Source organism: Xiphias gladius, chromosome 15 (assembly GCF_016859285.1).
Source record: "Xiphias gladius isolate SHS-SW01 ecotype Sanya breed wild chromosome 15, ASM1685928v1, whole genome shotgun sequence".
Classification (NCBI taxonomy): Eukaryota; Metazoa; Chordata; class Actinopteri; order Istiophoriformes; family Xiphiidae; genus Xiphias; species Xiphias gladius.
In genome coordinates, this window is record NC_053414.1 from 19,279,096 (window position 1) to 19,306,016 (window position 26,921).

General features: G+C 40.8%; 3 protein-coding genes across 12 annotated transcripts in view; 1 reads left to right on the plus strand and 2 right to left on the minus strand.

The window, feature by feature from the left end:
• Positions 1 to 473: 473 nt before the first annotated feature.
• pld6 (phospholipase D family, member 6) lies at positions 474 to 6,067 on the minus strand. Of its 7 annotated transcripts, none has more exons than XM_040147186.1 (4): positions 5,964 to 6,067; positions 4,009 to 4,180; positions 3,333 to 3,562; positions 474 to 1,503 (listed from the first exon to the last, which is right to left on the minus strand). In XM_040147186.1, the coding sequence occupies exons 2-4, from the start codon at positions 4,176 to 4,178 to the stop codon at positions 1,235 to 1,237; spliced, it is 669 nt and encodes a 222-aa protein (XP_040003120.1). In that variant the 5' UTR covers positions 4,179 to 4,180; positions 5,964 to 6,067; the 3' UTR covers positions 474 to 1,234. The 7 variants fall into 7 exon arrangements, with proteins under 7 accessions (XP_040003120.1, XP_040003118.1, XP_040003114.1 ...); XM_040147184.1 differs by having other exon boundaries at positions 4,009 to 4,187; XM_040147180.1 differs by lacking the exon at positions 5,964 to 6,067 and adding an exon at positions 5,484 to 5,842.
• On the plus strand, positions 5,584 to 8,712 carry LOC120800818 (transcription elongation factor 1 homolog). 2 transcript variants are annotated; one of them, XM_040147188.1, is made up of 5 exons: positions 5,584 to 5,694; positions 6,017 to 6,155; positions 6,259 to 6,329; positions 7,310 to 7,420; positions 8,245 to 8,712. In XM_040147188.1, exons 2-4 carry the CDS (start codon positions 6,040 to 6,042, stop codon positions 7,372 to 7,374), a joined length of 252 nt encoding a protein of 83 aa, XP_040003122.1. In that variant the 5' UTR covers positions 5,584 to 5,694; positions 6,017 to 6,039; the 3' UTR covers positions 7,375 to 7,420; positions 8,245 to 8,712. The 2 variants fall into 2 exon arrangements, with proteins under 2 accessions (XP_040003122.1, XP_040003121.1); XM_040147187.1 differs by having other exon boundaries at positions 7,310 to 8,712.
• Positions 8,713 to 20,365: 11,653 nt separating this feature from the next.
• plppr2b (phospholipid phosphatase related 2b) overlaps positions 20,366 to 26,921 on the minus strand; it is a 47,220-nt gene continuing 40,664 nt past the window's right edge. For all 3 annotated transcript variants that reach the window (XM_040145361.1, XM_040145360.1, XM_040145362.1), the window contains 5 exons: positions 25,936 to 26,056; positions 25,216 to 25,466; positions 23,711 to 23,887; positions 22,894 to 23,024; positions 20,366 to 22,462 (listed from right to left, as the gene is read on the minus strand). In XM_040145361.1, coding sequence (XP_040001295.1) covers positions 22,354 to 22,462; positions 22,894 to 23,024; positions 23,711 to 23,887; positions 25,216 to 25,466; positions 25,936 to 26,056 — 789 coding nt within the window. In that variant the 3' untranslated portion in view covers positions 20,366 to 22,353. The remainder of the gene's footprint in view (positions 22,463 to 22,893; positions 23,025 to 23,710; positions 23,888 to 25,215; positions 25,467 to 25,935; positions 26,057 to 26,921) is intronic.

Here is a 26,921-nt window from a genome sequence, read left to right on the forward strand (position 1 = left end):
ACGTACTAGTTACGTATCCAAACTCATGACCCATCAGTTAAATTGGCCAATTATATACCCTGGAAAGACATAGCAGCTGATTCGTAAAGTCTAAAATTTCCATTTAGTACGCTTGTTGAACTTCAAGATGCAAACTGCTGAGATATTACAAGGCTTAAGTCAGACAAACCAGTTGTGACCCTTTATCAACAAGCATTGGCCTGACCGTGAGCAATGCAGAGAGTTATGCACAGAGACACATTAATCATGTCCCAACCAGACCAACTCTACTTGCATTTTCAAACCGCAAAGGATGGTATTGTTTAACACTGAGAATACAGGCATGTGTTTGTGCCGTGAGGCCTTTCCTGTGAATACGAAACACGATAAATCATGTTGGAGCAGGAAGAAAAACTAAATGATGCAACACACGTGCCAAAATGTCTGCGTGAAAGAGAGTTTTAGTTGCTGCTTGGGAAAAATATAGTCCCTGAGATTGCAGTAGCACACCCTAAACCTTACACTGGATTTTTTCAGCCGGTTGAATTTTGAGTTATATTGTACACAAGGTGAACTGTTGATTGATTTCAATAAATGCATTAAACTCCATTTTCCGAGTAGCCCACATAATCCCCTTAGTTCTGAGGGGGAAAATCATGTAATAGATTATTGATTACGTAATGACCATGAAGAAACAAGGTTAATTTGGTCAGCAGTACAAATCTTTAAAAAAAAAAAAAAGGCAACTATAATTACATACTGTCAACCAGTGACACAATATATAAAAACATAAACTTGGATTTAAAAATAAAAAAAACAAACAGAGGATTTCTCATTTAAACTAGCCCAACTCTATGTTGTGTATATTACATTTATCTTAGGTCTCTGCCAAGCAGTACAACTACTGCAGCACTTCAACAGCAATGTTTTTGCACTTACTGAAATTAAAAAAATACAAAAATGAAAAACATAGACCAGATTTGGCCTGATTAATCAGTCTCTTTCAAAATAAGACCTGTTTTCTTATAAATACAGAAATAAAAAACACGACTTAAAACTCCGATCATCTTGTACAGTAACATCTTCACTTAAGCATGAACACTTCTTCCAAAACTTAAAGTAACGGAGCCTCTTCTTAACAAGAATCCTAATCAATCCTGGAGGCCTTTTCTGACTAGCTGATTGTACAGTTTTTACATGCATACCGTCTACCTCAAACATTCATGAGCTCAGGCTCTATAATCGTTATGGCTAATTAGTCATTGGTTCTAGCAATAACAAGGGCAGGTTTTTGGTCAAGTGAGCGGTGGTATCGAGCTGGATCGTTGTTCACCCATAACCTGTCGAACTCCTTGATGAAGGGTCGCACCAGCTCTGGCTCCTCAGTGATAAGGATGTTCTCCATGTTGCTCTGCACTGCTGTCAGCGTCCAGTTGAGGGAGCCGGTGATAAGCAGCCGGCCATCCACCACTGCAAACTTGTGATGCATGTACACCGAGGCCACGTCACACCGCACACATATCCCTGGGAAGCAGAGGATAGACAAGGAGGAGAGTGAAAAATTAGAGAAAATTCTTCGATGCCTCATTTGATATATGTGTTGTCCTCTTACTGGACCAACAGTGAAATTCTGGGTAGTGCACTACGAATATCAATGACAATCTATAGAGGTTAAATACCATGTAAGGTGCTTTGGATGACAAAACATGAAGGAAAACATTGGAGTGAAAAGTTTATTCAAGGATCATGAATGAATATTCCTGTACTTACGGCCTAGGTGCTCTTTAAATTGATAATAGGAATTTCTAAATGGACAATACTGACACTGGTGATGTGAGTTGTAAAACAGAATGGTGAGAAATGTAGAACAAATTTAAAGGCGTTTAAACCACTGCAGTTTCACTACATAGACTATAAAACCTCACTGCAACATCATTGCATCAATGGCTTACAACACCCAGCACTTAACATTTAAAATCACATGAATGTTTTTGTACTCTCCATAAAATCAGAAGACACTTCTTTCTCTTATCCATTCTGAGAAGAATTAAATCCTTTGGAAATTGTAAAAAACACAAAACCTGAGAAGGAGCTATCAAATCTGACAAACAATTTTACACCTGGGCCTTTATATTTATTTCACTTGTCTGATTTCTGATGTGTATGTTTATACTGATTATTTTTAAGCATTTATTATGCAAAAAAATAAATAAAAGATGTGAACAAAAGTCTTTTGTTTAAACCGAAAGTCTCTCTCTCAGCTTCTTAAACTTCCCAAATTGTGCATGTAGTCTTATTGTTGAGTACTGCAAGTTGTGGAGCACTAGCAACTTTACATAAACCAAGTATACAAATTAAAAATAATAATATTTGAGCATAGTAGGAATACTAAATATATATATATTATTTTTTACAGATTAGCCTGCTTTTTTCAATTGCCTAGAATGGAAACTATCTTAAACAGAAGAATTACTTTGGTAGAGTATCTGATTTCAGTTTATATAGATCAGTTGTTTTAGACTGGACTACAGACGAATCTAACAGAGAGATTAGACATGCAAGAGAAAAACATTACCTGAAATGTGTTGGAAATGTTTCATAAACAAACTCTGGACTACCCCCACCAGTGACTACAATTCACTGTGCTTTAATTCCAGTCACACTCAGCAAATTGATGATAAAAAGTTTCTGATGAACAATGACTAAATACAAAGGATATGGTATGAAAAGAGGAGTTGATTGGCTTGTAGTCAATACCCCCCCCCCCACACACACACACACTAAGAAAGACTTTGCCTAATTAAATTTGTTGTCTGGTTGCCAATTTCTTACTTACTTAATTCTTACTTAACAATACACTAACAGTAATTTATTAAATGCAGAGAGGGCAGCGAGAGAAAGTAACACAGTGTGAGTCAAACACGCGGCATAAAATCTTTCAGTGCAGAGCATGATTACTCTGACTCATAGGAGGGCTTGTAGTGGCAACCTCCATTCACCCAGACAGTTTCTATCATCACTCTATTCACCACTAAGAAACCCTGTGAGACTTAATGACAGAGTAACACTGGTAGTCAGAGAAAATGGAGTGAGCACTTTTTGTTGAGTAAGACCTGAGTCATCCTTCCTGTATTTCAAGTGGTATTCGTCCATAATAATCCCACATTGGTTGGTGTGACTTTTTTTGACAAATAATATCTCTACGGGGGCTAAATATGTCTCCCTGGGCCTGTATCTGTGAAATTTCTTGGCATAAGGATTCTCTGTCATAGTGACTGCTTGAGTCACATTGCATGAAGACATACTGTATACTTCACAAAGAAGTAAAAAATAAATGGATCTGTTTCTCTTACCGGCCTTGCGGAGGACCCCTATCTGGGAGCCAGTGATGGCGGTGTAGTCCTTGTCAGTGAGGACTCGGATGGTTACGCGCCTGCTATGCAGCGCTAGTACAGCCCGGCACAGATCCATGTTCGAAAAGGCAAAAACACACAAGTCCAGGGAGGAGGTGGCAGACAGGATGCGGCGGAGAAGACGGGAGAAAGAGGTCTCTACACCATGAGGCATTGAGCAAAAACAGGAACTGAAGGAGCAGAAAGCAAGAACTCAAACAAACCTGTTACCTACATGGTTTTTCATGGGCTTTACTTAATATCCTTCATGCTCCCTTCTTATTATGTATTACATCATTCACCAAGCTTCTCTAGAAAGTGAGAAAAATAATTGTGTGGTTAAAATAACTCAAGTTGGAAAATGTTGTGAAATCCGTTGTTAAACGCAAGTAGCTCCAACAGTTCATACTTTCATTTAATCAAGGTTTGATTTTTAGCTTTAACTTCATCTGGACAAACTACTTCAGTGAGTAACTGATTGGTCCTGCTTAGTAAAACGCAATGGGGATTAAGAATGGCAAATGCATTGATTGAATTTTTGTAATTGTGGCCATTATCAAAACAAAGTGTACAGTGATACAGAGGGAAATACTATATAGCTTCCTTTTACTCAAGACAGCGATTATGTTTCACTCACTAAGGTGAAGAGGGAGTGAAGATGTGCTCCACACAGACCATTTCTGAGGGGAAGAAGAGGACCTCATTGAGAGTTCTTCCAGGCCTGAGGCGACGGAGGAACCAGACAAGCAACTCCAGAGTCAGAGAGAGAGCCACCAACCCCAGGCCGACCACCTTCACTGTCCACATCTCTGTTATCTTCCACATAACAAAATAATGTTGAAGAACCAAACATAGTACAATGCAAATTTTCCTATCATTATATATGATCAGACATTGCTTTTGAGAGTTTTGCCTTACATGATTATGGGCATTTTCATAGCGGTGTCATGCAACATAACGAGTACACTATCTCTAAACTGAGAATCAGGCTTCTCAAATTTGAGATTTTGCTGTTTTTCTTTAGTTCCGATCATTGTAAACTACATATCACTGGGTTGTAATCTGTTTGAAGTCAATAATTTGGGAAATTATAATGAGCATTTGTCATCATTTTCTGGCATTTTATAGACAAAAACAAGATCATTCAAGAATTAAATTATTCAATATTTGGAGCTCTAACGTCCTGTACGCATGTACAGTGGCCACTACACCTGTACAGCCCACTGTATTGCAATTCATTACGACATCTCTGCCATAAATTCTACTAATATGAAATTTATAATATTCAGTTACTGATAACAGTGTTGGAAGTGTTTAAATTTAATTCCATGTTCATTATTGGGTGGCGTTCTTCATTTTGAGAGGTGTTTCTAAATTTTTGTCCTTGTCATTTATATACGAGGCCGGCAGAATATTAGAAACACTATCATGCATTCCATGTAAAACACCACCACTGAATATGATCTCAATACTAAAACATATAATTCAATTAACACCTCTATGAATATCATAGGCATCATAAAAAGTAGACTTTTTTGTAGAACAGTTGTTTTGGATTGCATTAGACTATACAAATGTACCCAATACTGAGTGCATATCAAATACAGAACATCTATAACTCCGTGAAATCTCTAGGAATGTTGTTATAAAGTCTAAAAAATTGTGCATTTAACCATTTAACAACATGTCATTTATTTTATTTTCTCACTAGCTGAGGGAGAGCAACACACCACAGACACATTCAGAAAAGTTCGAAATGAATAAAGTATTCACTTTCTTTAGCGGATTCAAGTTACTGGTTTAACTGTTGAGCAGAATAGCTCATGTCATTAGCTAACCGAGCTAAGCTAACATGACTAAATCTAAATTTCAGTTAAATTTACATTCATGAGCTAACGTTTTCTTGTTCGAAGACATAGTGATTTGTAAGTTACCATACCATTTCAACACCAAACACTCAGAATAGAAGACATACTACAACACAAATGCTAGTTAAAATAAGATAACATGCCGATATCTATTAGGAGTTGACAATTGAACGTTTCCAGAGCGGGAGGAGCGCGTAAAAACAGCAAACTTCGGATCATGTTTTTTGGCAACACCGCTCCTCACCCGTGTTAGCTTCTGTCGCCACCACGCGGGAGGAGGCTGTGTCAGATGCTGTTTCGTCACCGCCAGTGACCTTAACTGACATGTCCGACAGCCAATGGCAGGCCGCGATCCGCACGCTGTCCTCCAATAATTTAACGCAAACATTTGCCAGTGCCGGGTCTTGTTGAACCTTTTTCCTCATTACCGCAACGTGTATTTTCCACAACCAAAGGTAAACAAGATTAAACTTTTAGCACATGACACTTGCGATATGTTTAATAGCTACGGCTAGTTGAGGCACAATCAAGGGCGCTTCTCTTATTGGAGTACATTTAACTCGTGTTTTTATCGTGAAGCGATGAATGTTGTACTTGGGATCAACAACAAACATGCTAACGTTAGCATGCTAACCTACTAACAATATGGTTCAACCGACTGGGGTTGTTTTGAAGTCTAGAAAATACCAGTGTTCTCAAACATTCTTTGGCGGCATTCACCCACCGCTTGTGTTGTCCTTGATAAAACTGCGCGATTTTTGTCTATTTCACGCACAGATTTGTGATTCAGTTTGTGTGCAATGGGTCGCCGCAAGTCCAAAAGAAAGCCTCCTCCTAAGAAGAAGATGACGGGGGATCTGGAAAGTCAGTTCACCTGTCCGTTCTGCAACCACGAGAAGTCATGTGACGTAAAAATGTAATCAGTCAACTCACACGTATACCAAAACAATTGTTCAGTTCAATTTGTTGATTTCCAAGCTGATTGTTTTCAACTTCTCAATTGCTTGTTTTGTCAACAGGGAGAGAAGCAGAAATACTGGGATAATATCATGTACAGTCTGCTTGGAGGAGTTCCAGACCCCCATTACCTGTATCCTTCTTAATGCACGAAATTACATCACTGTCTTTCTCATACAGCAATAAAACAACTTTAACGGGGCAGATGCACTCGTTTGGTCAGTAGAGACATTGATGCCCTGTGTTTGGAAATTGAGAAACTATTTTTTCTGGCAAGTTTTATCACATCATTAGTACATTGTCACACTGACATACTACAAATTATAGCATTGCTCTCGCTGTGAATGGCCCTCTCGAGTGCTCTCACCCCAGACTTTGACCACTTCTGAGTCGAAGGTGTGACTAGCTTTTGGGCCGGTGTTTACAGACAGCTGACGTTGTCTGTTTCTGGAATTCACTGAGTCTCTTGGTGTTTCACCAAGGTAGTGTTCAGCTTTGGGAAACCCTGCAGCCCAATGGCTGAAGAAAGATCAAGGAGGCCATTTACATCTGATACCAAATACCATTTTTGAACAGAGACAAAGGGTTACGGTTTCTCCTCCATATACATTTACATTCATTCACAAACTCCCTTGGCTGTTGACAGCTGTAAGATGTGGTTGAAAGAAGCTATTAAGCAGACCTCGAGTTACGATTATATTGTCCAACTATTTTGTTATCATTGAACAACTACAGCTCAACTAGAGACTTTGGTGTCCCTTCATTGTCCAGGACTCATTGGAGATATTACTGTTTATTTCTAACTAAATAATCCTTTTATTAAATTGACGAGGTGCTTAAATTTGATTATTTTCACTATTTTAAGAAAAATTAAAGAAATACAGACTACTTTCCAATTGGAAAGTGGTTTCAGACTTTTGGACCGCACTGTATGTTCTACAGGGGCTAGTGGAACAGAAGCTAGCTTGGAAAAGGGAGCGGGACTATGCCCACCTTCAGTGTAACAACAAAGTCACTTTTCTTGTCCCTTTTGTGTTGATTTCAATGATGGTATGTAAAGTCTTATTTTTAAGCAACAGAATCTTTTTTTATCCTTAATCCATTGCTCTTCAGATCTGTCAGAGCCAGTTGATGTGTACAGTGATTGGATAGATGCCTGTGAAGCAGCCAATCAGTAGCCCTCGTGGAGTTGGATGACTTGGGAATTAGACGAGGATGTGGCTGGTGGGTCTGGGCCCATTAAAAACAAGCTTGTTAGAGGAGATTACTGAAACTTTTATTATTCATAGGTTTCTGTATCGTCACTTGAAATTTACAGCTGTGAAAACAGCTGACGCATTTACAGTATGAGGTCTTCAGCACAAACAGGCTATGAATTGTTCCTGTTCACGTCTCCCTTTTGTGAGTAAAGTTTCAGCCCCCAACTGTAGTCTTTACTTTTGAGATTTATTGCATTATTTGTAATTTGCAGTGTACCCTGATTAACCTCACGCATTGAGCAAGGCGTTCTGTTTTCAATATTTGTTTCTGTTTTTGATTATTTAGTATGTGTCTCGAAAGACCCTTTAAATTCAGTATATACAACCCTTTAAATAATAGTCGATTTTGAAGATTGCAAAAATAATGTGTCCTGCTTTTTATTTTGTAAACTGCTGGATTTTGTTCACTGAGCAAATGGAATTTTACACAGGAGACCTCTAGTGTACGAGAATGGTCCCAATCTTGGCATTTTAATGTGAAATTAATAATAAAACAAAACCCATAAAGTAACCGTATTTTAGGTTTAAACCATTAAGTTAGAGACACTCATTCGCTATCTCACACTGTCACTAACAACAGGATGTAGTTAGAAAGGAAATTTCCAGGTAGGCTGAACTGCCAGCCTTTACAAAGTCTAGATGGGAGTGAAACTGGTTTAAATCTGAATATACTTCAGGCCAACTGCAAAACTGGTATGATGTTTCACTAAGCAATTTGTTTTTAACATCTCACCTCGACACAGCATAGTTGATCTAAGTCTTTTCTTTCTGTGTTTTTGGTGTTTGCAGAACTATACAATCCTTTCTGATCACCCTCAGTTAGCATTGATGTTCCAGGTTCTGTTCACAGTCATAACTAACCACAGATCTCCTCATCCTCATGAAGACAGCTGTGTCACAGCTTTAGGTCATTCCACTGGAGGGAGGAACGAAAATGTCTAAAGATTTATGCTTAGCTGCTAAGTTCATAAGTTTTGAATTGTTCTGAATCCATTCATTTTTTTTCAGGTGATTGTCTTTTTAGCGTACAAGTTTAAGAAATACAAAAAAAAATCAAGAAGTACAAATTATCTTTGTTATTAAGCGCATGTGTAAAAAATACTGTTATCATATCCTGAACTCAAGCTGTAATATTGATTGTTTATTTTCCTATGCAATGGCTGAGAAGAAGAAGAAAGCTTTTTTTTTTTTTTTTTTTTTTAAATGTACTGAATTGGAAAAATGTCATCTTGGAAATAAAGGAGCAATAAGACTTGATACCAGTGAGTGTTAGTTGGTTTTCATTTTATTGTATAAGGAATAAAATATGCCGAATCTCTACCATGATAGAGTTGATATTTAATTTGTTACACAAAGAGTTCCATCTGCACCAGTAAGCAGTGGGCAAAAGATTGCACACACACACTTTGGATTTTCGTATTCTTTTCTCTCTGTGATCAAAATGTGGTTGTCTGTCCTTGATTTGGTTTAGCTGAATGTAATATTCCTAGGTTTTTCTTTTTTAAAAGAGGGAATAGGAAACCAGAGGTAGTGATTATGTCTTACGTGACATAAACGTTCCATATAGCACTGAGTACCACCAGCTACTGACAAATGGAGGGATAAGATATTACAGTGGGGATTTAGATGACCTGTCAAAGGAACTGAGATTTAATAAACAAAAAGGCAGAACATTCACATTCACAGATACTTTTACAAGTCTTAAGTTCTGGAACAAGAGGCTTAAATTATTCTGCTTATGAATAATGTTGAGTGTGATATACTGTAGATTTAATTGTAAAAGTTGAATGATGTGAAAGAATAGACTCAATTTTCAGACATGGGCTTTTATATGACTCCATCTTAATGACATCAACAATAAAACCTATTGTTATATCTACTGTTCCAGTGTTCCAAGTTTTGATTTATCACTATACAGAGGTGTTTTCAGCTATGAACATGCTTTTTGGTTAAAACCTAGTACAATGGGATACACTCAGCTTGTTGATCTAAAGAGAACCACAAAAATACATTTTTATAATTACACTTAAATTCCAAATAGTCAAAGACATTGGCATTACCTATTTCAAAATAAAATGTCTCCGGGGCACAGCTTCTGATCTACCCTCCTGTGGCATCTATGACTGTGACACATTTTTAGGAGTCCAGTATCCATTCATCCCCGCAGAGCACAGGATGTAGCAGATCACAAATGAAAGAAGACACAGTGTAGCGAGGCTGTGCACCAGACAGCGCTGAGTGATAATAGATGAGATGTGGAGTGCCTGCCTGGGCTCTCCACCCAGGAAGAGTGTGTCCGTGCATGCGCGCAGTGCACTGTGTATTGTGTTTGATGATGGACCCCAGCTGGAGAGGTATTGACGGCGCCTTATGAAACATGCTGGAGGATGATTACAATGGAGAATGATTATCACTTTGTCTCTCCTCTGTCTCTGCACGTCCCGTCCCACTCCCTCCCCCTCTCTTCTATTTCTTGCTCCTTCTTTCTCCTCTCCCATTCAGCACGCGAGGTCAAGTGTCACTCCGTCTCCGTTGTCAAGGCTGCCAATCACCCACACAGCGAGTGCAAGGCAACTGTTGCCAGGGAAACAGAGCGATTCGGTTGCTAGGCACCTGGAGCTGTGCTCACAATAGTCATTTTGTTGCTTAGAAGCACACACACATGTATACACAAATACACACAAAACCAAAGAAATGGCTTTGCCCAATCAACAAGTTTACACAACCTCAGAGTGAAATTCACATAAATTATAATTATACACTGTGCTGATAAAGAAGCGATTTGCTTACGCACTTGTAAGAAATCATGGAATAATAAATTATGAAATGGTGAAGAGTGTAATTTTTCATGGGCGAATTTGCACACAGGTGCTAATATATAACTGAATTTTCAATGAAATGTTGATTTTCTAATTTGTAAGACTTAGCAATAACACTAATGTACCAAAAATGTAACTCAGGATGTTTAATTCTTACACCTTTGCTACCTGATTAATCAGCATGCCCTGACGTCCAAGAATTCTTCAAACCCACACCTCAACTTGATCAATAAAAGACATAAACATCCATCATTCTGACTAAAAATAGTTACCCATAAAATCAATCAGTCCCTTATTTCCCCGCTGGCACACGGACCCAGTGAACCTAGTTAAAATGTGTGTGCTTTCATACATATGGTGATCTATTGGTATGCTTGTTTTCATAAAATCCATCAATCCCCAATTTCCCTACTGGCATGTAGATCATTTGAACCCCTCATGCAGTCTACATATATATATATATATATATATATATATATATGTGTGTGTGTGTGTGTGTGTGTGTGTGTGTGTGTGGGGGGGGGGTTTCCATCACAACAGCCAGTCAGCTGAGCCGAATGCTGAAATGTCAGCCACGGGTGCGAGCCTTGACGTGTCCTCATGTGTTACTGTCTCTTGTTGCTGCTAAAGGCATCAAACTCTCACACATTTTTAGAATGAGCCGGGGAGTCAAAAATAGGAGTGTAAGAGTAATTTGTAGCACGGTGGGATGATGGTTATGCATGGTTATGATGTACCGTGCCATGCTATTGCTGCATTTACGTCCGAGGACCCACAAAAAGCCGTTTCTGCAATCTTCGAATTTCTGTTCAATATGAGGAAATAGCCGGGTGCAAAGAGTAAAGGACTGTGAAAGACACTCATCAACTGATAAGATTATAAGCTCACTTGTGTGCACGACTGACTGACAAGGGTATGTAATCAAGAAGGTTTGGAATTAACGTCTGAGTCGAGGGACTTTTGTGTTAAGCTCCCTGAACTAATGCCTGGGGGTTTAGCTTAGTGGCATGGTGCAAGTCCTCCCCACCAGCGCCTCTGCAGGAGAGGCTGCATCTGGCCAGCAACACAAACTCATTTCCTCCGCAGGTGTAAAGAGTGACATGGTTGATAAACCTACGATGATAAAACCTTTTCAGTGGCTGGATTTGATTTGAGCACCTGGCTAGTCCTGATTGCATTCTATTTAAAAACCTTTCTGATTGAACAAAATAAGCCTTTTCCCCATAAAACCTCACCTCTTGGTGCTTAAATAAAATCCACCCCATGTCGGTGTCACCCAGCTTGGCTGTACATGTATATATGTGTCTGCCTGGTCTCCGCCACTGTAGTCTACTGAATAGTGCACTGCCTTTGGTCCACTGTAGATGATAAAGCTTCCACTCGACTACGCGTATTCTCAAGCAATAACATCCACATCTGTATTATCAACCCAAGAATACCCGTGGTCGAGACCGGAGCAAAGAGGCCCACCTCCTCCCCTCCATTCCCTTCTCTCGCCTCTCAGCTCTGGAGCTCATTCTCCTTTTCTGTGTGCATCCCTTCAGCTCCCGCACTCTTAATAAGATTGCAGCGTGGAAGGAAGGGGTCTGTGTGGAAGGACAGCACCTAGGATAAGAGAGACAAAAGAGATAATATTTATCCTTGAATAACAATGCAGCGGCATTGCTCAGAGATTATAATACACATTTCACGTACGCTTTAAGTCACATCTTGAGAACATTGTTAGACTAATAACCTGATTGTAAGCTTTACGCAATAGACAGGCACGCACATATATACACACACACAGATACACAGGCAGTCTGCTATGCATCTTTACCTGAGCTGCACCAAGTAAACAGATTACACTGCCAACAGCTAGTCCCTTTGCTCTCCCCGGTATCAAGCAACCATTTAGCCAAGCGCTGAGGGAGAGGGCAGGCTCACCAATTATCAAATAGGTGTCAGTGTGCGTTACACTGCACTGAGGGGAGAGACTGATTACCAAACAGATGTTCAGCCCTCACCTCCACCCCCTCCTCCTCACCTCCCGCCTTCTTTCATTCCATTTTCCACTCCTTTTCCCGTCTATGTCCTTCTTCCTATCCTTTTTTCCTCCCCTCTCCTCTTCCTCACTGTTGGAGGACTCCCTGGTATGTCCCCATTTCCTCCCTTCTCAACACACCCTCGCTCTTTCTCTCTTCCTTGGTCGGTCCCATGGAGAATTAGCCTGACTCTCCTCTATCCACACTTGCCAATTAGATACACTGTAGTTGTCAATCAGCTGAGGAGGAGAGAACAAGAGGGGGAGAGTCATTGGGAAAAGTGTGTGTGGGGGGGTTGCATCAGCACCACAGACGGCGGCTCCCCCTGGAAAACCCAGGCAAGTCTACAAACATGACCTGACTATCTCTCTCGTTCTATTTATTCTCCTCCTCTCACTTTTCACCGTAACCTTTCCTCTCTAATAGTTGTCCCGATCTCGCCCTGCATTTAGCCTCTTCCCCCCCCTTTCCTACCTTCTCATCCACAGATCAGCTTGTTTATCCATTTACACACGCATAGACCATACATCATTTTCTGTATCCTTTCACCTATCAAAGCTGCACACCATGAAACCTGACACTCCCGGAAATTTCCTATTTGCCACTGACAGTCTTCTCGCCTCCATCACACCCGTGGTAGTCTACTTCCTAACCCGCCGCTGTAAGGGAAGTGCCAAAACTAGCCGAGGCCATCACGTCGAGAAGATCTTGACACTCATCTCCCTCATTACCTATACTCCTCCAGTCCTCTCCCCTCATCTCTCTCTCTCCTCGCCTCTTGTCTCTTCCTCCTTCCCAACTGTCCACGTCCGGGGCTGCTGATGATGACAACTCAAGTGGACGTGTCTTCTGTTCTCACCAAGAGCTGTGAAGACATGTACGTAGGTGTCAGAGATCTGGTGTAAAAATACACCCTGCTGCTGCCCTCTTCACTACACAGGACCGATCTATGTCTGCTTGGTGTCACTGGAATGCCTCCATCTAATTTGAAGACATGCTTCAGTGTGGTTTTAGCAGTGTATGTGGGAGCTAAGCTATGTCAGCATGACACTCACATATGGGTGTGTCTACAGCAGGCCTTTTTTGTCACCTCAGTTTTACTTTTTCATTCATGTAAACTGACCTTCATCTAAATATTTATGATCAAACCATCATTCCCAATAATTGCTGCATAGACTGGATAAGAACTTTATTTAATGGCGAAAGACATCTGGTTTGCATTTATAAGAAAATCCATTTCCTGAATTGACTTGATTGAAAGTGAACTGGCTCCAGCTGGACGGCCTAATGAAAGAAAATCGGTCTGTGTTTCATATTTACGTCTGATGCAAAAGACTTATCAATCCCTGAATGTACCTGGTATGTCAGATAGGAAACAGAAACGCAAGGGGTTGTGCCAGAGGCAAAGACAAGACAGGCTTGAGATGGAGACAGAGACTGAGCGGTCGCTGGGCTGCTGCTTGCACATTACTGCTTAATTGCTTGGAACTAAAGGCGCTGTTATGAGGATGTTTATGCTTATGCCTGCAACAGCAAATCTTTCCAGTCATTTTGGCTACACTGTGGAGTCTAATAGTCAGTACCCAGACAAAAAATAAATGACCCAGTGATGGCTATTGCAACAAATTCAGCGTAGAGTGCAAATTAAGAAACCACCCTCTGCCTTTGGCCAAACTTTTAGTGACAAACTTAACAGAGCCACTTTGGTTTTTCTTAATCTTGCTGGGCCTAAATGCATAGGCTCCAGTTGGCCTACTAGCCCAGATAACCAGACAACCACATACCACTGTAAAATTGCAGATAGCCAGCACCTGTCCTCTACGTGACAGGCCTGGTTATTAAGCTTTCTTTGTTTGTAAATACATCCGCTTCCACTGACAAGGAGAACCCAGTTCAGAGTGGCAAGCGTGGATTGAATCTTTAACCCTTTGCAGGGAGTGTCAAAGAGCTGTTAACCATCTTTGTTTAAAAAAAAAAAAAAAAAAAAAAAAAAAACATGGTTAAAAAAAAACCTACGCAAGCTGACATGCTGTTGGTTAAATATTAAGCTGCCTGCAGGTGCAATTCTCCTCAAGTAATTTGATAGGCACTTGGGAGGGATGCTGATGGGACCAACCTGTTTAGTTACCAAATCATAAAGCCTGCCAACGAGGAATTGATCGGGCGTTAGTCCCATGCCACGCACTGCTACGAACCGACTCCAAAACAGTAAATCTACAAGTCTTTTTCTCTTCACTCCAGGGTTTATCAACAAATATCTGTAAATATCAGGGCCGTCTAAAGTGATGGGACCCGGAGCAACGCCGCGCTGGGATCTGTGTCCAAATCGTTTTTCGTGGTAAATAACAGCGGAAAAAAAGATATTGAACTTACCGCTATGTCCACCTTTTTTGTCAGCTCCCCTGAAGAAGCCGCTCCATATGCCATACATTGTATCCATGCTGAGGTGTGAGAATAGGCTATACTGTGCAGGGAAACGCCCCCCCCCCCACCACCACCCGCCTCCTCCTCCCCCTCCTCCTCCTCCCCCCTTCCCTGCTATTCCTTTCTCTCCTGTGCGCTTCTCCTCCTGCTTGTGGGGAATCACATAACCACTCCTTGTTTTTTCCATTCTCTCCGAGGGAGGGATGGAGCGATGGAGCCTATGCAGCAGCATCAGCATCCCATGCAACTCAGCTGCAACCTCTCACCTCTCCTCTCCTCTCCGCTCCTGCTCTGCTCCTCTTCCCCTCCTCTCTCGTTCTCTCATGCCTCCATCCAGGCCCGTCGCCGAAGAGCATGCACCCTATAAGTGCATCGGTTCCCAATCTGGGGTCCGGGGACCTCAAGGAGGGCCACGACGGAGCTTTCGGGGCCCGAGCAAAATTTAAAAAAAAAAAAGGGTTCGGGGTAAGCACAGGGAATGCTCGTGTAAGAGTGGGTGGCTGTTAAATTGCCTCAATGATATCACTGCACCCACAGCGCCGATAGTTCGCTTTTCACTGTTAACTACCGAAGCGTACAGGACAAATCTTGTCAGATGGGGTCCTTGATTCAAAATCTTGAGTTTTAAATTGTCTATCTGCGAATTTTTTGGGAATTATAGAGTGTTTGTGTTCCCATTAGAGACTCCATTGGACCCTTTACTCCCCAGTGTGTGATCATAATAGAAAATGTTAAAATATTGTGCCTTATATTGCATTCATAGTGCCTCTATGGTGTTTTGTGACTCCTTCAGTCTCTCTTTAGTATTATCAATAATGGTGGGTGGACAGACCTGTAAAATACAATGCAATCTTGTGAAACAGCCATGCAATAAATAACCTAAGCCTGCTACCTTTTTGAGGCTTTTTTTTTTTTTTTTTTTTTTTTACAGTGTTATAAATTTTTGCTTCAACTCCATGGTCATTTTAGAATTCACAGTTTGCAGTGCTTTTAATTTGCTGTTTGCACCATAAGGGTGGGTTAGATGTTTCTGGGTAAAATAGCAAATACGCTTACAATGTAAGGCAATACAATACGACACAACAGTATACAGTGGCAACAATAATTCTATTGTTTTGTCCAAGAGGTGGACACAAGAAGAGGAGTACAGTATATTGTACTCACATTACGGCTTGTAACACAATTAAGTTAAATACAACAACATGCATGATTGAAATTAACAACTGTCTGGCACAGCTTTAAGGATTTATTGCCTTGCTGTTGTATTAATTTGCATTGAAATTTATATAGATATAGAATAAATTATGGGATGTCTAATTCTTGACTTTGTAAGACAGACTATTGAAACACTGAGGTCTGCCAAATGGAGAAATATTGTCACATCATGTCAGATAAAGCCACTGCTCTGAAATTATCATAGACTGAAATGGGATTCAGTTTGTGGGTTTTGAATGGTGTTCCCTGCAGGGTTTCAACAGAGGTTTCTACAAGGCCTGTGGTAAGAGAGAGAGAGAGAGTGCGTGTGTGTCTGTGTGTGTGTCTCTGTGTGTGTTCCTACTTCTAATCCAGTCTCCTGGGACCTCTGCATCCGGTTGATGGTCCTCCTTAGCAGACATGCTGGATGGCATTGGTGGTAAGGCCTTTTATAATCCTCTCCTCATCTGGTGGCCTGTAAAGGAGCTGCCCCTCTAAACCCAAATTGTGTGTGTGTCTGAGTATGTGTTATTGTGAATGCTAGATGCATAGAAATGATCCACATAAGCTCCACGCAAGAGCTAAACTGGCTTTTGTCAACGTTCTTTGCTAAGCAGTAACTTATCTTCATTTTTTCCTCATTTATTTTCTTCTCTCTCTCTTTGATGTCTTTATTTTGGTCCAAGACATCAGAAACAGAACAGCAGACACACAACAAACATGTAAATGTGATGTTTGAGGGCCCACAAGGCTGATGCTGTAAGGCACTTCAGCCTTCAAGGCCATAAAAAACCAATAGCATATTTCCTCAAATAAGCAGCCATGGAGTCTCTCTTTCTCTCTCTCTCTCTCTCTGTGTCTCTCTCTCTCTCACACACACACACACACACGCACACACATACACAGTGTTAATGGCTTCATAATTGTCAGAGGCAGACCATTGAGCATAATCAGGAGACTGCAGCAAGGCAAAGACCAATATTTGTAATTTACTATGACAGATAGTACATTTTTATTACCCAGGGCTGCTGGTTTGTTTTGGGATGCAATAAACCACACTCATCCTGGTACTTCTTTTTTATCTCTCTCAGTCCACATACTCACTTACACTAACTCCTTTTCTCTTTCTTTCTTTCTCTTTTTTCTTTCTTTCTTTCTTTCTTTCTTTCTTTCTTTCTTTCTTTCTTTCTTTCTTTCTTCATTTCTTACATACGCAGTGGTTCAGCCCCAGACAGTGTGCGACCTCAGGATCAGGCAGGAGCAGACAGACAATGAGTCAGGGAGCAAAGTTCAGCTCATCACAGAAAATCACAGGCACACACACACACACACAAGTACACACACATGTATGCATGCACTCAAGCAAGCACACACATATGCACACACACAGTTGCTCATATATCACCCTCTGACCAATTTGCAATAAATGACAAATGCTTTTTCGTAGAGAAGGTAATACTTAAAAGAATACTCCATCGATTTAGCATTGTACTCTTATAACATTGACAGACTGATGATGGACAGTTTAAAAAAAAAATCCAAATCGATGGAGCACAGTAACAGATATTGTCTTTTTTATTCCACACAGTCTTCTTCCTTGTCAAAACCTGCCGCCTACATCACCCACAATGCAATGCGAGTGGAGATCTTTCAATCAGGGATTTGTGTGTGTTACGCTAGTAGAGGCTAATGTAGCCTCAGGCATCGAGCAGAGATTAGGAGCGGGCTACAGAAGTCTTATTAGCTCATTTCTTTATAACTCCACACCCCCTGATTTTTTCAATTTTCAAAACTTGTAGGCTTTAGACCCAACCCACACTGACTCAAGTGACATCACTTGAGGTCATTTATCAGATTTCACACAGCTTCCTCTGAAGCCAAAGAAAGCTTTATAGAACTTTTTTATACATATGCAGTAGTAGTCCCCGAGACCTGTAAACAGACTTTGATGTTAAGATCGGTGGATTCCCCTTTTAATATGTTCTTCCACACATACATATACTTTCTTTCTGAAAAAGATGGAAAGTATGTGCCATGTGCTTGTATACATGTTTATGCCATGAGCATTATGACATGTCACTGCCATTCATTTGGGTCTGGCAGCACTTAAGGTAACTGATGTTAATGTGGAGACAACCGAAGCAAATACAAATCACTTCCCTCTCAGGGTAATGGTTTGAATATTTAAGGTATGGAATAACTATTTTAAAAACTTTACATTACTATAAGAGGGAGCGGCATTTATAATCTAAAGCTAATTTGTACAGTATACTAAAATTTAGGCAATAATTGTATGAATCATCAAAATGAGCTCCTCATTTACCTTTGATCGAGTAAACCCGGCTTTTTCACCATAGTGACGTGATATATTATAAAATATCTGATTTTCCCAGCGTGTGGCTTTGAAAGAGAATTACTCATGTCCAAAACACTGATTTAACAGTCACAGGCCATTGGAATAACACAAATAAATTATTAAATTGAGTGGTTTTGCAATCTGAGGCATAACTTTAAAATGTCAGTGATTCATACTCTAATTGGAGTGGAGGGATGCTTATGCTGCTCAGTGGACCCTAGTTTGTAGGGTCGAGAACAGGGAAGCTGGCAATCAGAATTGAGAAACTGTGTGTGTGTGTGTGTGTGTGTGTGTGTGTGTCTGTGTTAACAAGAGAGAAAAATAGGACACACAAATAGGAAGAGAGAAAGAGAGAGAGAGTGAAAGAGACAGAGAGAGAGAGAGAGAGAGAGAAGCAGGTGCATCACTAATGGCTTTTTAAAAAGGTTACAGCGTAGAGCTCTTCTTTTCTAATGGGGCTCCGGCTGTGCTTGAGAAGCAATTTCCGGAAAAGATAATGTTGTCGAGAGAGTGCAGAGAGTTCTCTCTCTGTGTGTGTGTGTGTGTGTGTGTGTGTGTGTGTGTGTGTGTGTGTGTGTGTGTGTGTGTGTGTGTGTGTGTGTGTGTCTTGTCATTAACAAGACTGACAAACACAAACTCAAAGGAACACAAAGAGGGAAAGAGGGGGTGGGGAGACATTGGGGCAATTGAGAGAGAGAGAAAGAGAGAAATCGCCTGTGTCTACATTTCAAAGTAATTGTGCCATTACATTACATTTATTAGCTGGATGACTAATGCTTAATGTGGGCCAGCGAAGGTCTCTAGTGAAAAACATTTTAATGTGCTCTTTTCTGTTTCAGCATATTTTTTACATTCTTAATGTGCCATTCGTTTTCACAAACATTAAAATCTGGTGAATTCTGAAAGCTTATCTATGGCTTTCCCTTCGTCAGTTAAGCATGGTAAACACTGCCACTCTGTGATCACAGCTGCTTACTACAACTTTCTGAACTGAGGCGCTAACACATTTCTGCAGGTTTCCAAGGAATAAATCCACAGTCTTAAAGTATATTTTTTACAGATTTATTTAATGCAGATTTGGTCCCCTGATGATAAACTGAGTCAGAACAGTTTATTCATAGTGATTATACTTACTATGTTTTACATTCACACTTCCATTGCCCTTACCCGGCTAGCCACTAGGCTGCAGTGTACTTTCCCATTAGTGCGTCTCAATCCCTTACAACATGCCATTCTAGTGACAAAAATTAACAGTACTCAAAATGTCAGTATGCATACTAAATCTTGATTATTTTTTTTTAGTGTGCTATTGAGGGACACTATTGTTCCATGAAGCTGTGTACAATGGAAATTGTGGAGCTACTCAGAGCTGTACAAAATTAAAACAAAATGTGGATGGTGGTGAAAAACCATTTTGTTCTCTCTTTGCGAAGTTTAATTGGAAGTGGCAGTCCAGGGCGGCAGTTCCCCTGTTGCTTCCTGTGAGTACAACTATTAGTATGTAATGTACAGTTTTATGAAATTGTGACACAGCTCTGTTTTAGTTCTTCAAAGAATTTCGGCCCTTTAGGATACAACATGCTGGCCCACTGTCACGCTGTCATACTGTCATGGGACACTAGAAGAGAACCGGGCCATTGTTAATGTTATTAGTAACACCTGTACTGACACGATAACAAGTCAAAATGTCTGCTGTGAAAAACAGCTTTTGCTCTTAGCTGACTGACAGCCAAGATTAATTTAAAGTAGATAAATATGTCTCCCACAAAATGTCTCTTAATAGTTTCACATACTCATGGCTACTGTGAGTCAGTGATTTGAAATAACAGTATAAAACAAATGGAACCGGTGTAAGGGCCAGATTATGCTGACTCTATAAAGCTGACATTAATAGATAAGGAGGAGACTTGACGTGGTTTAAATACGGAGATAACAGCATCCATATTCAAGCAGTCGCTCATGGGAGAAATTCATAGAGATGCACTTGTTTGTGCACATCAAAAGCGATTGCCCCTTTCTTACCTCACTTTAAGGACTTTAAACAAAGCAAATGAAAAATGTAATTCAGGTTGCAATGTGTGGTAATTGCAATTTATTTTGGTAAATAAATACAAATCAGAGACATTTTAACAGGAAAATAACAATTTTTTTGACAGTGACGGTGTTCTCTATCTCTTCAGTTGTTTACTAAAAAATTCAGACTGAAAAGTTTTACTGTAGGTAATCTCAAAGCTATAATGAGCACCTTCTGCTATAACACGCCTTGGCAGGGGTCCTTTGAAGGCCTGCAGTTACACACAAGCACAAGTGTGTAATTATAGCAGCTACTTTTGACAGTTTTACTTAAGAGAACAGATTGCCAAATTAACAGTTAGGCTGCCATACAATGCGCTCATTATAAACTTACACAAAAATCCCAATAAGCACACACACACACACACACACACGCACACGCTTAATAAAACCATAGCAATGTCTTCTTTATATAACCTGCTGTGTACTCTTCTACTAGTCTAACCTGTCTGCAGTGTCCTTTTGAACTGAGCAGAACCAAAGCAAGTTGTGAACCAAGCACACCAGCTGCATGCTTTTAGGATTTCACACACCTCTCCACTGCGCTACATTCCTGCTTTAGATCAGGCCACTACTCATGTTCCTACAAGACAGCTTCAGGTAGCTTCACATTGTTCACACAATTTAAACATAATGATAATGCTGTATATACCGTGTAAAGAAACATATTTACTGTACAAAACTATACAAAACTCAGAGATCTTAACTCTGTGTTAGACACTGGTCTGTGTCATTGGATTTATAGAGTCAGTGTGAGGAAATGATGGTGGACTGAAGCAGGGAGAACCGCTTCAGCAAAACTGGACAGGACAGATGCATGAACAGTAGCAAACCGATGTCATTGCCACTCAAATAACACATTCATTTTGCGTGTGACATGAATGTAAGACACGTCACATTGGTGTCCCGTATTTAGATAAAGGTAATTTTCAAGAAAAAAAGAAAAAAGCATGAAAGGCTGTAAAGGAAACACTAGGATGTGACTTTTATGGAAATTAACACTGGCAAAGAACTCCACATGAGAATAGGCAGTAAATCAAGTGATAAAACTTTCAGAATATTTCACAGCATGGACGTAAAGCCTACAGACTTTTATAACACAAACACACACACACACACACACACCTGAATAGTAAGTAGCTAAAAGATGTTTGGAAGGGTGGTGGAAATCCGGTTCAGTTCACTACATGGATGAATTAACTGATGCTCCAAAACAAATGTGGTATCACAAGAACATCTCTAGTGTGTGTAAATCTTCCTTCTATCACTTCACACAATATACAGCAAGAGATCAAATATCCCCCCAAAACAAATAAGGTACAACACAGTTTACTGAACGCTAAATTGGTTCATCTGTGCTATAATTTACAAAAGTGCTTTCCTCTTTGACAGTGTCTCTTGTTAATTTTTTAGGACAGAAAAAATTCTGTACCATAATACTCGGAGGGTACCTGCTTTGTGACTATGTAAAGATCTTTGTTTTTAATCTAGTCCTGTTTTGTTTTTGTTTTTTTCATTTTATTGTCCTGAGTGTTAGAAAATGGTCTTTTGAGGACGATCCACTAGTAATTGTGATTTTCTTCTATCCCCAAACCCTCAGCTCTGTTGAGTTTTTTTGTTTTCATCGAGTTTTTTATCAAGTCATCACCAGCCAACAGTCTTTAAAGTCACTGTTGAGTCTTTGTGGAAAAAAGGACAAGGGAATAGGACCCAGTATTGCTTCAACAGCTCTGGCTTTGGCAAGTTTCTCAAATGGGTCTTTTACACCCAAAAGAAAAGGGAGGCCATCTTGGAGGACAAACAGGACAGAACAGGATAGAAGGACAGGTCTCCATCTCCTATTGGTCCTTAGCGGATGACAGGTTCCAGCCAGGCTGCCATGTGCACATGTCACGGTCCTGCCTCTTGTGACTGGTGGATCTTCACACCTGGGTTGATTTGACTCGTCGGAGAGGATGTCGTCCTTTGGGATGGGCAGGGCAGGGCAGGGGGCATTCAGAGGGCGGGTCTAGACTGCACTGGTGAGGCAACGCCGTGAGGGGAGGAGCACATCGGGAGGGGCGGGGGACGGGATTGGCTGATGGTCATGTGATCTCAGAACACGGTAGCCCTGGAGTCTAACAGGAGTGAAAAGCAGAGAGAGAGGTTTAGGAGACATGGGGAGGGAGGGAAGGGAAGAGGAGAAAACATTTGTGAAGTTAAAGCCAGAGAGAATAGAGGAGATAAAATCAACTTGACTTGACTGAAACTGTAAGAGACAAGAATGCAGAATGACGATTTCTAGACAAGAGAAATGGTGCACACAACAGCAATATCAGATGGAAAGCAGCATGTAGGAAGCGTTCAGATGCAATGAGACGACTGAGGTTATCAGTGAGGACAAAAAAAAGAGTAAAAGACACCTCCAAACATATTTAAATAGAAGTATTTGCCTTGGCAAACCCTCTCAATTAAAAGAAATACATGTACATTTATTGCATTCTATTGATCACTTCGATTATTTTTCTCAATGTTCTGTCACCCACCCCTTACCTGGAGGCCACTTAACTTTTCGAGTGGACTCTCCACACGGGGCAGGCTGAGGAGAGGGAGCCCGATGGATGGTTCTGGACGCTGTGGAGGGGGAGGAGTTGGCACTGCTATCTGGGTTGGCTGGAAATTGTTGATCACACATGACACCTGATGGAGACCATAAAGCAGAGCTAAAATAAAAAGGAGGGGAGAGATTCGCTCCGCTGCACTACAGAGATGGATGATTTTCTGCTGTGTGAAATGCTCCGATGGTGCACGGAGACGGATACTGACGAGGGCACTTACTGTATGAAAGGGAGAGACAGAGATAAAAGAAAGCAAGAGAGAGCTTGAATTATGGGAGGCACTGAAAGGAAGCTATAGTCTTCGGGACGAGCCACAGGCAGCACTTTAATCTTTAAAGTTAACAACGTTCCTAGAAGTTTTTGTGAAAAATTGACTTAGGCCAAAAGGTCCAGGACTAAATGAGACTATTTGAATGCGCCTTCAGTTCAAACCATTCACATTCATAGCTGTAACAGTATGCATGTGTCCTCTATCGCAAGGCAGTAAGGCTCTTTCGCTTCCAGCTTGCCTTAATCATCAGTCTGTCCTCCCACCATATCTCCTACTCCCACATTATACCAACACGGCTCTCTCTTTGCATTTCACTCCCTTCATCATACTAATCCTTCTTTCCAGTGTTTCCCTCTTGTCACTCTACCCTTTTCCACCCACGTAACGCTATCTCCTCCTCCTCCATACTTTTTTGATGACCTGAAATTTCATCCATCTCTTCTTCCACCCCCCTTTTCCTCACCATCCCTCTCCCTCCTCCCTCATCTCCTTCTCACCAGGAAGGCAGCGATGGCCCCTCCGGTGACGAACCCGGCAAGGACATCGTTCCAGTGGTTTCTGTGTTCAGTCACCCTCACCACCCCCACTAGCACAGCCAGAGACAGCAGCACCAGGCACAGGGTGGGCTTAGTCAGGCGGGTCCCTTTGGTCTGGAACACCAGGGTCACATACATCTGGAAGACAAATATACTTGAAATAAGAAACGCCGTGTTATTTGTTCATGGTGAGCTGAAGCAGGTGTTGAATCCACAGATCTTTAGTCAGCCAGCTGAGATCATTCAAACTGTTCTAGAGCTTTACCAGCCTTCTAGGTTGAACAGTGTGAATAAGCCACAAGAGGCCGCACTCTGCTGTGATTTTAGAGCAGTTGCGTGGTCTGATGAGGCACAAAAGACAGCACCATAAAACACTGCCATGATTGGTTTACTGCTTCCAAAAAATGACAGAAACACGGCACTGCAATCAAAACAGAGAAAAAAGGTTTCACAGATGTTTTTATCAGCGCTACTTAATTCTTACCTAGTAAAGTTTTCAACCAAAAAAATGTATTAAGATGATTTCTACTATGTGTTACTTCAATACTTTGGGAAGTCTTACATGCACACGGTTACCTAGGGAAATGGTTACGTATAGATCCAGAAACAGATTACGGCCAGAAAATTTGCGTCGGTCATTTCTGCTGAGATGCAGTGATGATGATCACACATACACACACAAAAAAAAAAACTCATTTAAAAAGTCGGTCATGGACCACCTTAAAGCAGATGTGTATTTCAGTATGTGGAGTCAAATGTAGAATTCCCTGGGGTTTGATTTAAAATGTTGCCCGGCTATTAATCAAATTGGAAGATATGAACTTAATGAGTAATGTTTTTGTTTGGTCTTATGTCATTGTTTGTATTTTAATGTGTGTACAGGCCTTAAAAGATTGTTGAAACTATTGGCAGACCATCTGTGTTTGTGTACATTAATGCTATTTATTTATTGTGAGACGGGGCAGGTAATATAAGGTTATTTTATCCCTGCTCCTTTTTCATAATGGAATGTTTATCTAAATTTTCATTGGAACTTTTTATTTTGTTACAGATCATACCTTGTATTTAATTTAAAATGTTGGAATGCTAGAAGTGTACACTGAAGTCAGAAATCAGCCAGCTGTGAAGCGAATAGTTGTCAGTCAAAACACTGTAATTTTGTTTTCTTTTGTCAGAAACTTCAGTATTACTTTTTCATTAGGCATCCTTCATATAGTATTCATATGTTGTAACTAATGGCTTTATGAATGATTAATAAATGATTTACAATGGCTTTTTAGATCTTTGATCAAACAAAGCGATTCATACCCACACATTTTTCTTGTTAATGGCTCATTACTGAGCATTAGTAAATGATTTATTAATCATTTAAAAACCCCTTAGGCATCAACATACACAATGTCATCTTATACCAAAATTACCCTGTTGTGTCTGCCTTCACCCATTGCCCCAAAATAGTTTCCTACCACTGTGTAGATGGCTGAATAAAAGCTGAGAGCTGCGTCTTTGGAGGGGAAGGATTTGCGGGCGGACGCCACCAGGTAAGGGTTTCCTGTGCAGGCTCGGCGCTCTGTGATATACTGCAGCGGAGACTGGCAGCCCAGCGCTGTGTAGTTTGGCTTACAGGCAGACAGGAAATGAGGCGTCTGGTTTCCTGTCACCACTTGACCAGCATTGGCAAAGATGGTGGTGGTGAAGAGGCCGAAGGAGTAGACACCTGTGCGAAAAAGAGGGATGAAGTGAGAGAGAAGGAGCGTGTGCACATGTAAACTCAAAATGAAAACGTGAATCAATGAGAGTGGTGAGAGTCAGAAACAAGTGCTTAGATGGGAATTAAAAGGGTAGGCTGACTGTCTGTGTGGGCGTGAAAGGCCAGACAGACATAGCCTTTGCTTTTATGCTTCCTAACTTCAGTCTATCACTATGAAAGATTCATAACCTGGATAAATACAGGCTGCAGAGATGATGAAAAACATCACAAAACATCAACAGAACAGGACATAAAGAGAAATGCAAAGGAACTTAGTCCACAGTCCCCAAACTAAGGACAAGAGCTCTCTCTTTTCAGTCCACATACTGTATGACAGAGGAGAGCTGGTGTAAGTCTGGATGAGCCTTGGTCCCAGACTACAGAGGCTCTATTAGTCAAAGCTAAGGAACCACTGATCTTTAGGACTACGACTGACCCAGAAAACGAACGATCCTACGGAGGAGCGGGTTGAAATAACAGCAGTCGGCGGTCACTATGGTCTTCTCCTGAGCTCCCTCTGTCTTCACAAAGAAACCGGTCACTTCCCCAATCAGAATCTGGGACACAGAAAGAGAGAGAAACCACAAACATCTTTTGTTACACAGAAAGCTAAACCTGTGTGGTTAAGGCCTGATCCGCTTCACTGATTATTCTGTTGGTTAAGTACGGTGTGCAGCAAAACTATTCAGGAGTGTTGCTCTCTCAGGCTTGTGATGATTACATTTTCCCTTGGCCAGCTTGCTTTGAATTTCCCTCAGCATTTGGCTGATTATGCTGCTTTAGTAAACCCCAATGTTAACACCTCCCATTCACTCTCATCAGTGAGTGTTTCTCAACCTAAAAGTCTCATAGATCCTCTAACTCTTTTACTGAAACTTGATAAAACTGTGAGTATAGTTCGATTAATAATGTCATGCAGGTTAAGAACCTCAAAAGTGAACAGCGTGTTTGCCAGATAACATAAATTAAACACATTTTCCACAAAATACTCGTAATGTATTAGCTAATTTTTTACCCCACCCTAATCAGACCTTAATAAAACCTCCATTATAGTTTGCTATTAAACCCTTAACACATTTTGAACACGTGTTTAAAGAGCACACACCCGCAAGCCTCTGGCAGCCATTTGAGAAGCAGTTTCAAGAGTTTAAAAAACAAGTCAAATCAGCAGGACATTGATCTCCTTTGACAGGTCAATAAATTGACTAGACACCACATAACATACTCCTGGACACCATTACACCCTGCAAACTATAACCGTCTGATGAGGGGACCCCCCCTGACAGAAGCATGGATAGATGTAGGCTACATACTCAGATATGGTGGCAATGTTATGCCCACCTTTAAGCTTTTGCATACATTTACAGTAACACTTACTTTGAATTTCTTGCACTCCAGAAAGTCTTCTGGACAGCTAAATTG